The sequence below is a fragment of the Sus scrofa genome, chromosome 7 (assembly GCF_054392235.1).
Source record: "Sus scrofa isolate SSC_HxYL_T2T_F1_AM1 chromosome 7, Sscrofa_HxYL_maternal_Yorkshire_Landrace_v2.0, whole genome shotgun sequence".
Taxonomy (NCBI): domain Eukaryota; kingdom Metazoa; phylum Chordata; class Mammalia; order Artiodactyla; family Suidae; genus Sus; species Sus scrofa.
In genome coordinates this window covers 124,752,018-124,764,506 of record NC_139389.1, presented here as the reverse complement: position 1 = coordinate 124,764,506, position 12,489 = coordinate 124,752,018, and the positions used below count along the sequence as shown (strand labels likewise).

At 40.2% G+C, this 12,489-nt stretch overlaps 1 protein-coding gene across 8 annotated transcripts in view; it reads right to left on the bottom strand.

Moving 5' to 3' along the window:
- Window positions 1-12,489, bottom strand: part of CPSF2 (cleavage and polyadenylation specific factor 2) — a 30,490-nt gene that overhangs the window by 17,338 nt on the left and 663 nt on the right. The window contains exons 2-7 of one of the 8 annotated variants that reach the window (XM_084970082.1): window positions 11,563-11,850; window positions 9,277-9,336; window positions 4,391-4,572; window positions 3,041-3,200; window positions 2,855-2,960; window positions 1,760-1,889 (exon numbers count right to left, since the gene is read on the bottom strand). In XM_084970082.1, coding sequence (XP_084826208.1) covers window positions 1,760-1,889; window positions 2,855-2,960; window positions 3,041-3,200; window positions 4,391-4,539 — 545 coding nt within the window. In that variant the 5' untranslated portion in view covers window positions 4,540-4,572; window positions 9,277-9,336; window positions 11,563-11,850. Of the gene's footprint in view, window positions 1-1,759; window positions 1,890-2,854; window positions 2,961-3,040; window positions 3,201-4,390; window positions 6,731-7,310; window positions 7,938-9,276; window positions 9,337-9,658; window positions 11,851-12,489 lie in introns of those variants that run through there. The other 7 variants (XM_021099626.2, XM_084970087.1, XM_084970086.1 and 4 more) reach the window with 7 other exon arrangements.

The window sequence follows — 12,489 nt, the reverse complement described above, 5'->3', positions numbered from 1 at the left end:
AAAAATAATAAATAAAAACAATTTTAATGTTATTTAATTTAAAAAATCATTATCATTTAAATTTTTTTGACTTTATAACTTCTGTCCATTTTGCAACAGGTATCTTTTTGATTAATTAATACCTGGTCTTTTTTTTTTTTTTTTTTTGTAATGGCCACACTTGCAGGTTATGGAAGTTCCCAGGTCAGGGATCAAACCTGTACCTCCACAGTGACCCAAGCCGCTGCAGCTGGCTTCTTAACCCACTGCACCACAGTGGGAACTCCAATACCTGATCTTACAAGTAAGTCTTTGGTCAACTTGCTATAAATATTTTCCCTAGTTTATAGGTCTTTTAATTTAGTTTATTGTTTCAGACATTTCGAACTGATACATAATCAAATCTATCAGAAGTTTCCTTTGTAACTTAGTCTATTGCCGTTCTGCTTACAGTCTTTCCCAAATCAGAGATCAGACTCACCAATATTATTTTATTTTCTATTTAATTCTAATTCATCTGAAATTTAATATTTGGTAAAAAAAAAAAAAATTTCCCAAAATGTTTGTTATTTATTTATTTTTTTGTCCTTTTTGCCTTTTTTTCCTAGGGCCGCTTCCCATAGCATATGGAGGTTCCCAGGCTAGGGGTCTAATTGGAGCTGTAGGCACCAGCCCACACCAGAGCCACAGCAACATGGGATCCAAGCCAAGTCTGCAACCTACACCACAGCTCACAGCAACACCGGATCCTTAACCCACTGAGCAAGGCCAGGGATCGAGCCTGAAATCTCATGGTTCCTAGTTGGATTCATTAACCACTGTGCCACAATGGGAACTCCTCCCAAAATGTTTGAATACCATTTATTCAAGTATCCATCCTTTCCTCATTAAACTGTGATTACAAGAGCCTAAAATTCAACTTTTTAGTCTTAAATATTTCATAAGATACAAAAGATCTTCAGGCTACTGTACTCTAATATAAAATAGCTTTGAATTTAATGTACAGAAATTACAAAAGAAATGAAAACAATTTTATTAAAATGCTATGAGTACAAAATCAAGTATTAAAATTAAACCCCTTTTAAAGGGAGTCTAACTTTTTTTATTTTTTTATTTTTTGGTCTTTTTGCCTTTTCTAGGGCCGCTCTGGCAGCATATGGAGGTTCCCACGCTAGTAATCGGAGCTACAGCTGCTGGCCTACACCACAGTCACATCAGCGCGGGATCCAAGCTGTGTCTGCAACCTACACCACAGCTCACAGCAACGCCAGATCTTTAACCCACTGAGCAAGGCCAGGGATCGAACCTGCAACCTCATGGTTCCTAGTTGGATTCGTTAACCACTGCGCCATGATGGGAACTCCTAAAGGGAGTCTAACTTTAAATATAGTTATATTAGATAGTAAATACTGACTTTATCAAAAACAAAAAACTAAACAAACCAAAAAAATCCCACAAAATTCCTTTACGTAGCAGGTCAAGAACATATAAAATATAATTTGACATACAAAAATTAGTCTCCTTTACAACCTCTCCAAAGAGATATTTGTTTTACAGAGTAGATATTTGCACATAAATTTCCAAACAATGTCTTTTATTTCATATCAATTTTTTTTCCCTTACACTGCAAATCATAAGTAATTTAAAAAACATTCACTATTTGGTGCTTTTAAGTTGCTCTAGATTTCTGGTTAAAAAAATTACTTTGTTTCTATTTTCTCTCCAAAGAGTGAAATAATACCAACTGCATTTCCTTCGCTTATTGTCTTGATATACTTACATCTCCCTCTTGTGGTTGAAGTCAACTGCATAAACAATTTCTTCTTCTCCATCTTTGACTATTTTCCATATTGTTCCACCTATCATGTGACCAGCTGGCAGAGGTGTGATGGACAAGCCGTGTCCTTTACCTGTGTCAACAAGATAATGACAGTACTCAGATTTCTTTTCACAACCCTAAAGAAAGGTTCATTCATTATCTATTTTTTAAATAGGTAATGTATGCAAATGCTACAAAATTCCAAAGTTAAAAAGGCAGACAGTGAATGCAAGTCTCACCCGCCTGTCCCCCAGCTAGCGCGTGCTTGCATGGAGGAAAACACTCTGTCGTCTTACCGTGTCTTCTTACGGACATACTTGTGCTGATAAATAGAAGGCTAGAGATTGCTATTACTATTAAATAACTCAGTATGGACGAATAAACTTTAATATTTATATTGTACACACAATTATCAAGTGTTTCCATCTTCGCCAACGTCTAAATAGACAATTCAAATCTCATTATTGTAAAGAATGCATCCTGTAGAAAAATTAAATTCGGGCAAAACCGCTGAGACCACTGTTACTTCCTGGCTAATCCTTCACCATTTTTTCATACTTATGAAAATCTTTCAATAGAATTCTCTCTATAGATGATAAACATATACTCTAATATATGACTTCCCGACTTAATTAGATGACAATTTCTTTAATATTCAACTCCAGAATTTGGGCACGTTCTATTCTGTGCTGCCACAGCGCTTCATTTACTTCAATCAAGGCTTTAGTTATCTGAATACTTTATCTCCTCAACGTCACTGTGAGCTTCCAACAGGTGGACCTGGCCGCATTACTTTTGTGTGTTACACACAGTAAATACTAAATAAGTCTTTTGCAAATCAAATGTGAAAAGGCCTCAACTGTTACATTTTGTCAGAATTTAGTCTTGAAGACTTTAAAAATCCAAATGACTGGGGGGAAGTTCAGAGTTCCAGATCAAAAAATGCTAATTTTTTATTCTTCAGACTACAGTGCCTATAATTTTCCCTACAAATTCCCCTTGTAATCGTTAAACACCATTAGCCCAATTATTTGCTATTTGGACGCATTTTTTTACCTTTCAAATTCACAATCTGAGAGAACTTTAACTGCTGTATTTTATCAAAGGCTGCATCCACATCATCTAGTGTAAAGAGGGTAAAATCTTCTGTATTGTGTCGGGACTGAAAGAACAACACAGATCAAAGGTTAAAGATGATCACTGCGGGAGTGTTAAAAAAAATGTTTTAATTGTTTACATTACCTGGTAAAGGTCATACATGAACATTTGACCCATTTTATAAACAGGAATGGTTGCATAGATAGCGCAGTTCAGACCCAGCTTTCCGACAGCATACGGGAGGGCACCAAGATGGAGAGGATCCGGGTGGGACAACAGCACTGCATCAATCTGATGGACATGCCTGCAACACAGTCGAGATGGCTACTTCTCAAGTCTGGCTCTTAAGGGTAAAAGCAGGACACCCCAAATTAATGTGACTGTCCTGACTTCTCTCAGCATTCTGAGTTGAAGACTATGCTGGGGTGAAAGAGCAAAACTAAGAGCTAAAATTATGTTCCATATGAATTTCAATTATTACTACCTCTGTCCTGCACAGGGATCAAAATTATGGTATAAGTTGCATGTAAATATATGGTGTCTAGACCCATATATTTTTTAAAAAGAAGAAAAAGGAAAGATAAACAGTAGACACCACATATAACCTGATTTCAAATAGCTTTTTTTTTTTTTCTTTTTTTGAAATGGCTGCACTTGTGGCATATGGAAATTCTCAGGTCAGAGACTGAATCCAAGCTGCAGCTGCAGCAATGCTGGATCCTTAACCCACTGCACCACAGCAGGAACTCCTCAAGTGGCTATCTTGTATGCTATTAATTTCGGTTTAAGAACTAAGCTCAGAAACTAAGAAATTGTTAAGGTAAATATACTTAAAAGGCCACATATTTATTATGGATTTTTTTGTCTCAACTTTTTAACATGGTGATTGACAGTATATTCATTACAGTAAAACTTTAATCAGTGAAGGATATGTTCTCATCAACAAAAGAAATGAGAAAAAAAAATTTTGCTGTAAGTTCTAAGTTTTTTAAATGTTTAAGTTCTTATTCCTTCCATAATCAGTACAACAGTGCAAACATTACTAAATTCTTCTTTGATGGATTAGTGTTCTTTTGTATCTCATGGACTTTATTCTAAGCACCAATTCTCAAATGTCTAGCATCAAAAGATAGTAGAAAATAAGCTAATGTGATCTGACTACAGAACTTTTACAAGGAAGGTTTTTCCTTTCTTCAAATTCCTATAAACTTAATCTTTGCTCTTTTCTAAAATTTAGGTGCAAAAATCTGAGATCGACCAAGTAGCAAAGATTAACTTAAGATTCTGCTGAATTTCACAGCTTACAAGTCAATCAATAACTATACAAATAAAAACAGTCATTATTTGGCTCTTTGGCAGAAGTAAAACGAAATATTTTACTATAAACTAAATTAGAGCAAAAAATGCAACATCAATGTAACATCAAAATGGTATTACAGTGGAGAAAGGTGAGGTTGATTTACTAAAAGTGTAGAAATATTAACAGTGACTTACTTCCTCAGGGAATCTATAATATCCATAGAAAAGTGCTCATCCCAGCCACAGTCCAGTAAGAATCTAAACTCATCAACTTGGAGAAGATAGCAAAGAGCAGACTCTTCTTGGACCCCAGAAAGGGTAGTTAATTTGATAATAGATGTCATTTTTTTGGTCCAATAACAACAATCCAAAAGGTTCTTTCAAAAGAAATAAAAATATAATTAAACACAAAAGCAGAGTTATCTTAAAGACTTATTTCCATCACTGCTAAGTGTAAAGGTACCCACATACTTTTACACCTTCTTGCTTACAGAGTCCTTCAGTGGCTCCCCAGTGTGGTTTAATGAAAAGCAACAGACCCTGGAATCAGGCAGACCCGTACGTCAATCTACTCCTACAGGGTTCTGGGTAAGTTAATTAACTTTTCCTCACTTACGTATCCTAGTCTATAAAATACGAGTATAAACATAGACGTTAAAAAGGGTGTTAGATGAGTTCAAATAGTGTATAAATTACCTAGAATGGAGACTACCAAGTTCCTCAGTAAATAAATATACTCAATTAGTGAACTCACCCTTCAAGGTGAATTTTTTCCTCCTTTATTTTGCTCTGTGATGGCAGTGATTGCACTGCAGTGCAGTTATTAATTTATACATCTTCCTCTCCTACTAGACCAGAGGTCTTTCAATAACAAGATCCCCTTGAGGATTTCATAAAAAGCTACGGACCTTTCCTTCTCCCCGCAATTCTTAAAAAAACAAAAAGGCCCATATACACATAGAAACTCATATGTTTTTCTGGCAGTTTAATGTTAAAAACCCTTGCACTGGAATGTGAGCAACTGAGAAACAGAGGTGGTATCTTAAGTGTGCAATTCCTAAAAGAGAACCTGACACATAGTAGGTTTTCAACATAGACTGGATGGAATGTATACTGAGATGCCTGCTACGTGAACGCATCTGTTGGAATTTGGGACCTAGAATTGTGTGCTATTAAACAGATGGTATTAAAAACACCCGTTAGCAAAGTACAACTCCACGGTAACATTTCAGATCATAGCTCCTTAAAATAGATCAGCCTTTCCTAGCAAGCAGAAGAGGTCACTGCATATCTGATGATCCCTTACCATCTGCCCAAGGTCCTACAGTAGAACTGCCCACCTTTCCCAACAGGCTGTCAGGGGGCTGATCCCACCACCTTCCATCCTTGTTTGCCTCGGTCACAGCCAAAGATCCACGGCTCCCACGTTACCCATTATCACTGATGTGCACATCTAGTTGGACCCAATCTGCTGCCTCTTCTCCCTCTCCAAGCCTTGCAGTGTGCCCTCTGGAACTCTTGTACTCACCCGTAACTCAAACCTCGTCTCTGAAGGTTCTCCTCACCTGCTCATCTTTATAGAAACCTGGCTCTTCTCAAATGACCGTTTCTTCCGCAGCATTCTCAAGAGGCCTTTTTTCTCTTGTACTCCCTGACCTCGAAAGCAGGAAGGATGTGTTCCTTGCTCCTCACTGTAGCTTCCAACCCATGTCTCCTCCTTCCTCCTTGCAACACTCCAGTCCCACTGAAGCTCATGCCACCCAACTGTGAGCCTTTCCTACTCTTCCTCATTGTTGGCGTCTATTCGTCCAAGCTCATTCATGGAGGATTTTATTTCCTGACTCAGTTTTCCTCTAAGTAGCTTCAATATTGACCTCTTCGTTCCTTGACTTCTTCAACTCCAATAATCTTCGTTTCACTCTAGCCACCCACCACTGCAGTTACAACCACGAACTTATCTCAACCGATAAGCTGTACCACTTTCAAAACGTCACCTTTAAGTATCTTCCTCTCTCACTACCACCTTCTTTACTCTGGTATTTCCACTGCAAACATCCTTTATCCTCACTGGTATCCTAATCCACCAACTAATTTTTCACTCTCCATGCCTCCCTCCTGTCTCCACTGAACCATGATCCACCATGATTATTCTGCAAACACTCCCAAGTATCTTGCTGCTCTAGTCCTTCTTTGTACTTTCCTGAAAAGACCTCAACCTTCATTGGCTCCAGTCATTCTCAGTCCATTCTATCAGCTCAGTGTTGCCAGAAGGGGGCAGGAGGAAACAATCAGATAGCTGTGCTATTTGCTCTTTAAATTAATGCTCAAAGGAGTTCCCGTTGTGGCTCAGTGGAAGCGAATCCGACTAGAAACCATGAGGTTGCAGATTCGATCCCTGTCCTTGCTCAGTGGCTTAAGGATCCAGCGTTGCTGTGAACTGTGGTGTAGGTGCAGACGTGGCTTGGATCCCCTGTTGCTGTGGCTGTGGCTGTGGCGTTGGCTGGCAGCTGCAGCTCTGATTCGACGACCCCTAGCCTAGGAACCTCCATATGCCACGGGTGTGGCCCAAAAAGCAAACAAAAACAAAAAAACAAAAATAAATAAATTCATGGCCAAAGATCTAAAGCAGGCACTAAGTCCTACCTATCAGAGTTTTCTGAGTAGGCTGACTTCCCATCTCTGAAACCAACAGTTCACATCTCCTTTTCTCTGCTCGAGCATCATGCACCCCTCCCTCCACCCAACTCTCTGTTGATAATCTCACCTCATTCCTCAATTAGAAAGTCAAAGTAATCAGACAATTCCTCCTCATTTTCCAAATACTGTATCTATTAACCTATCGGCAGGTACCCTGCTGTGCCTCCCATCATACAGAACAAATGGCCCAGCTCTCCTCCAAGGCCAGTCCTGTGGGGGCTTTGAATCCACTCTCGCTTACCTTCTAAAGAACTTAACTTCCTCAGTCATTCCTTCTTTCCCGTGGATCATCAATGCATCACTGATGTACCGTTCCTATTAGCATATAGATACTCTACAGTTTCCCAATTCAGAAGAACCCCCTCTTAATCCTTCAATCCCCTGCAGCTGCTCCATCACTTCTAAGCTCCCCTTTCACAGCAAAATTTCTCAGAATATTTGTCCACTGATGTGTCTCCACTTTCTCACCTCCCATTCACCAACACACCAAATCTGAAGTTTTTCTCCACATCCTTAGGACAGCTTCCATCGTTTCTATACAACTTAAGCCAGTGGACATTTCTGTGATCCCAACTTACTGGAAACTGCAGCAACATTCAACAAAATTAGCGGCTCCATTCTCCTGGGAACACCCTACTCTGTTTCTGTCACCCCTTTGCTGGTTTTCGGTATGTCTAACTAGCCAATCCTCACTCTCTTTGGTTAATTTCTTTCTCCCTTCAAGCTCTAAATGAGGCAGTGCTTTTCAGCAGGACTTTCTTTTCTTCTTTCTCTCTAGGTAATCTTGCCCCATCTCACAGCTTTAAATATCATCTGCAGAGTTTCCATTATGGCTCAGTGGTAACAACCCCAACTAGTATCGAAGAGGATGCAGGTCTGATCCCTGGCCCCACTCAGTGGGTTAAGGATCTGGCATTGCCAAGAGCTATGGTGTAGGTCGCAGATGTGGCTCCGATCTGGCATTGCTGTAGCTATTGTGTAGGCCGGCAGCTTTAGCTCCTATTCGACCCCAGCCTGGGAACTACCATATGCTGCAGGTGCAGCCCTAAAAAGACAAAAAATAAAAAAATAGATAAATAAGTAAATAAATGACATCTGGTCTCTAATGGCATCATCCGTGATTCCTTCCTTTACTGGTTTCCCACATTTAATCCATCGGTAATTCCTGCATTTTGACCTCCGTTGTGTTTCGCAAGTATAATAATGTCTCCATTTCCACTGTCATCAAGATCTCTAATTAGTTTGTATATTTTCCCTGCCTCAAATTTAATCTCCGAGACATTTTCTGACCACCCTCAAGTCCAGCTCCCCTTGGTTACATCCTATGATGTGTGTGTGTTTTCCTTAAAACAGTTAGTGCCCATCTACACTTGCTGCTTACTCGCTGCGTCCATCCCCTTCTCTCCTCTCACTCCCCACACCAGAATAAGGACCCATGAAAGTAGACTAGGTTTTTTGGGGTTTTTTTTTTTTTTTGTCTTTTTGTCTTTTCTAGGGCCGTAGCCATGGTACATGGAGGTTCCCAGGCTAGGGGTCCAATAGAAGCTGTAGCTGCTGGCCTACACCACAGCCACAGCAACGCGGGATCTGATCCGCATCTGCGATCTACACCACAGCTCACAGCAATGCCGGATCCCTAACCCATGGATCGAGGCCAGGGATCAAACCCACAACCTCATGGTTCCTAGTTGGATTTGCTAACCACTGAGCCACCACGGGAACTCCCATAGACTTGGTTTTGATCACAGTAATCTTCCAACGCCTCCACAATGCCTAACACACAGTGGTGGGCAATAAATGTTTCTTAAATGAATAAATGAAAGAAGACGGCTAGTATTACATGAGCTTAGTGCTGTGACCACAACATTAAGAGCTACCTATTTACATGCATTTCCCCTCACTTGGGAGAGCCCTCCGAGTGCAGGACTGGGTTTGATCTATTTTTGCATCCTTACTACAGCAGCACATCTTACACAAGGTGGTTGTTTAAGCAACAGTTCTTGAAACAAATTAGTCAAAGTTAAAAATACATTGACTTAGCGTGTTCCTATTTGTAAGGTATGAGAAGTACAAAGATACTAACTATTTGATGAAAAAAGTTTATAAAAAAAATTTTGGATAAGACTTTAAAACTTCTCCCTGCCAAAAAGCTCCCTGTGCTCCAATTATATTAACAGCCTAAAGGAACTCTTTTCCTACACAAATCTACCTTACCCTCCACTTTCTTTCCATTGCAAAGAGAAAATACACAGCATTTTGCAGCTAGAACTGAATGAGTTCATGTTAAGACGTTTTTGCAGACAGACCCAGATTTCAACAGATGAAAATTTGCAACTGCTTGTAATATAATAAAGCTGTATCTTGATTAGATAGTCTTTACTTACTGATATCTCAGTTGTATATAGGATGAAACACTGAGTTCAAAGGAAGAGTTCCTTATAAATCTAAAAAATAAAGAAATAAGTCTCATAAATGTGGTAGGACGATTTACTTTGGTTTAATCATGGTGTCTAACCTCTATGTCTTGCCCTGAGGTGACCACCATGAGCAGCAGCAAGTGGATAACATATGGTCTGTGTGTGTGTGTGTGTGTGTGTGTGTGTGTGTGTCTTTTAGGGCCACACCCACAGCAAGTGGAGGTTCCCAGGCTAGGGGTCAAATTGGAGATGCAGCTGCTGGCCTACACCACAGCCACAGCAACTCGGGATCTGAGTCACACCTGCAACCTATACCACAGCTCACAGCAACGCTGGATCCTTAATCCACTGAGTGAGGCCAGGCATTGAACCTGTGTCCTCATGGATATAAGTCAGACTCACTTCCGCTGAGCCACGACGAGAACTCCAGTCCTTTTTTTACAAAAGAAACTTGTCACAATTTTGGGAAGCCTAAGCTAACATAAAGCAAACAGGGATAAGATAACAAAATACAGGGGTTCTCTTATGGCACAGCGGGTTAAGCATCTGGCATTGTCACACGGTCACTGCAGCAGTTTGGGTCACTGCTGTGGCAAAGATCCAAGTGCTGAGAACTTCCCCATGCCCAGGGCAGGGCAGTGGGGGCGGCAGGGAGAGATAATAAATAAAAAAGAAAAATAAGTAAATGTATGGAATTGGTTATAATCAGGGCTGAACTATGTACCTTAGGAAAGAAGATTTTTAACTACCATAAGGTTATGTATTGAGAATCATAAAAGAGGTTAAGATCTTAAATTGCTAAGGACTGGTAGGTCCTGGGTAGAAAGAGACACAGAGAAAAGGTATTCAAAACAGGAGAGTAACATGATCAAAGGCCCAAAACAAAAGCTTACAGAGTACTAGTGACAAAACTAGCCTGGCACACCATCATATAAGCAAAAAATGAAAGAAAAGCCCTAATGAATAGAAAAGGGCCAGCTAATGAAAGGCCTTGGAAACTCTGGACCTAGTTCTAACTGTTGGACAGAACAGGTAACAAAGAGATATTTTAAGATCAATTATAAGATGACAGGATATAGGCAGTTCTGCAGATTCAAAACATTTGCTGGTATGTGTGATTGTTTAGATAAAGTCGGTGGTCAAAGCAGGGAGATAAAAAAAAAGACAGGATTTAGCAGCCCCCTCCCTCCTTTCACCTTTGCTGGTGCTATTTTGAGACTAAACTTCTTCAGCCTCAAATGCACCTTATAACTCTGCGACATGAGTTCACGAGTCATTGTCTAAGGAACCAAGGCTAGAAACTCTACATGTTTGATTCCTCCCTTTGCTTCTTGAACAGACTGTTACCACCTCCGGAATTACTCTCCCCTTAGAATTCCTTGTACATTTACCATTCCCTCCCCATTCCGACAGCAAGTACCTTAATACAGGGCCTCATTGCCTTACATTTGGGTTTCTGTTTCTTGGCCTCCAGCCTTTCCTCCCTTCATCTCAACCTAAACCCTACTGCCAGATTAATCTTCTGAAACACCCCCACATGTATGAGTCCTTGCTTAGAAATCTCTGAAGGCTTCCTACAGTCTGAAACAACCAAACCTGGAGGGTGCCAGCAAGCTGCCCTGACAGCACTGCTGACCATCACCAGTTTAAGGCCCAGCCTAAATTCCACTCCTCACTAATTCCTCTATCATTCATCTAGACTAGTACGGCTCTGTCCAATAAAAACAGCATGCATATCAAATGTAATTAAAATTTTTTTTCTGGGCCACATTAAAGTTTTACAGGTGAAATTAATTTTATTTAACCCAACATATCCAAAATGTTATCATTCCAACATGTAATCATTTTTAAGAAACTGGTTTTTTTTTTTTCAGTCCTAAATCTTCAAAATCCAGTGTGTATTTTATATTTACAGCACAACTCAATTTGAACTGACCACAATTTCAAAAGCTCAGCAGCTACATGAGGCTGGTGGCTACTGGAATAGCACAGATAGCAACTCTGAACATGCTTTGGACTGTGGAGCGTTGTGCTCTGTCACCCCTAAAGTGCAAGGAGGCACCGTCCTATTTTTATGCACATCTCAGACTAGACTTTAATGGTATCACCAACCACTTAGTCTCCCAGACGAAAAATTCTGAAGTCACCTTCTTACCACAAATTGGCTGCCACCAGTTGAATTCCTTTTTGACATTTCAGAAATGTCTAACATCCTTTACTATCTTTCCCCAATGAAGGCACTCATTTCCTTACCTGAATGACTGCAATTTCCTCTCATTCAGTTCCAAGTTGATCTTCCATACAGCTATCAGAGAGACCATCCTACAAAAAATAGCCTCATGCCCCCTTCCTTGTGCAAGGCAGTCATTGGCTAAGTACCAAAGAAAATCTCACACCTTCCTTGGAAAGCAAGGTCCTTTACAAGTTTACCTCAATCTTCCTCTTGCTTCACCAACCACCCTTGCACAGCATGCTCAAATACATTCATTCTCCCGCTCTCCCCAAGCTTGCCAAAACTTCTCCAGTCTCTGCATCCCCGCACTGCAACCAAGAATGACCTTCCCGTGAGCTTAGTAAATTCCTTTTGGCCCTTCACGACCCAGCTCAAATTTACTCTTTTATAAAGCTATTCTGGTGTCTCCAAGCAATGGTATTTACATTTAGCTGGCACAAGTGGGCACAAAGAATAATGGTGAATGGATGTTGAATGGCATGAGAGAAGCGTTCAGGTGAATCTTTTAATCTCCAATACGGAGCACAGCGTTCAAAGCAACGTACATGTGTACTGAAAGGAATGAACCCTCACGACATCATAAATTGCTGCTGGGCAGCGGTTTTTGACCAACACCATTTCATCTTAACTATCTATCAAAGTTACTTGCTTTCTTAATAACGATTGTGGGTGCATGTTAATGACAACTAAGGGGAATCAGCAAAGTCTAAGGAAAATGAGAGTCTGGGTTAACCTCGAAGACTCGTAAGAAGTCTCCTCCTGGTCAGTTCCGGGAGAGCACTGGTTTCCTAACAGGATCAAAGGGGTTCTAACATAAAAAACATTAAAATATTATTAGGGCATGGGCAATTGCTCACTCAAGTTCGCCTGGTCACAGGAAGCCAGACTTGCCAGGGTTAAAATTATTCTGACCTCTTGTTTACTGAAGAGTACGTAAATAATGATAA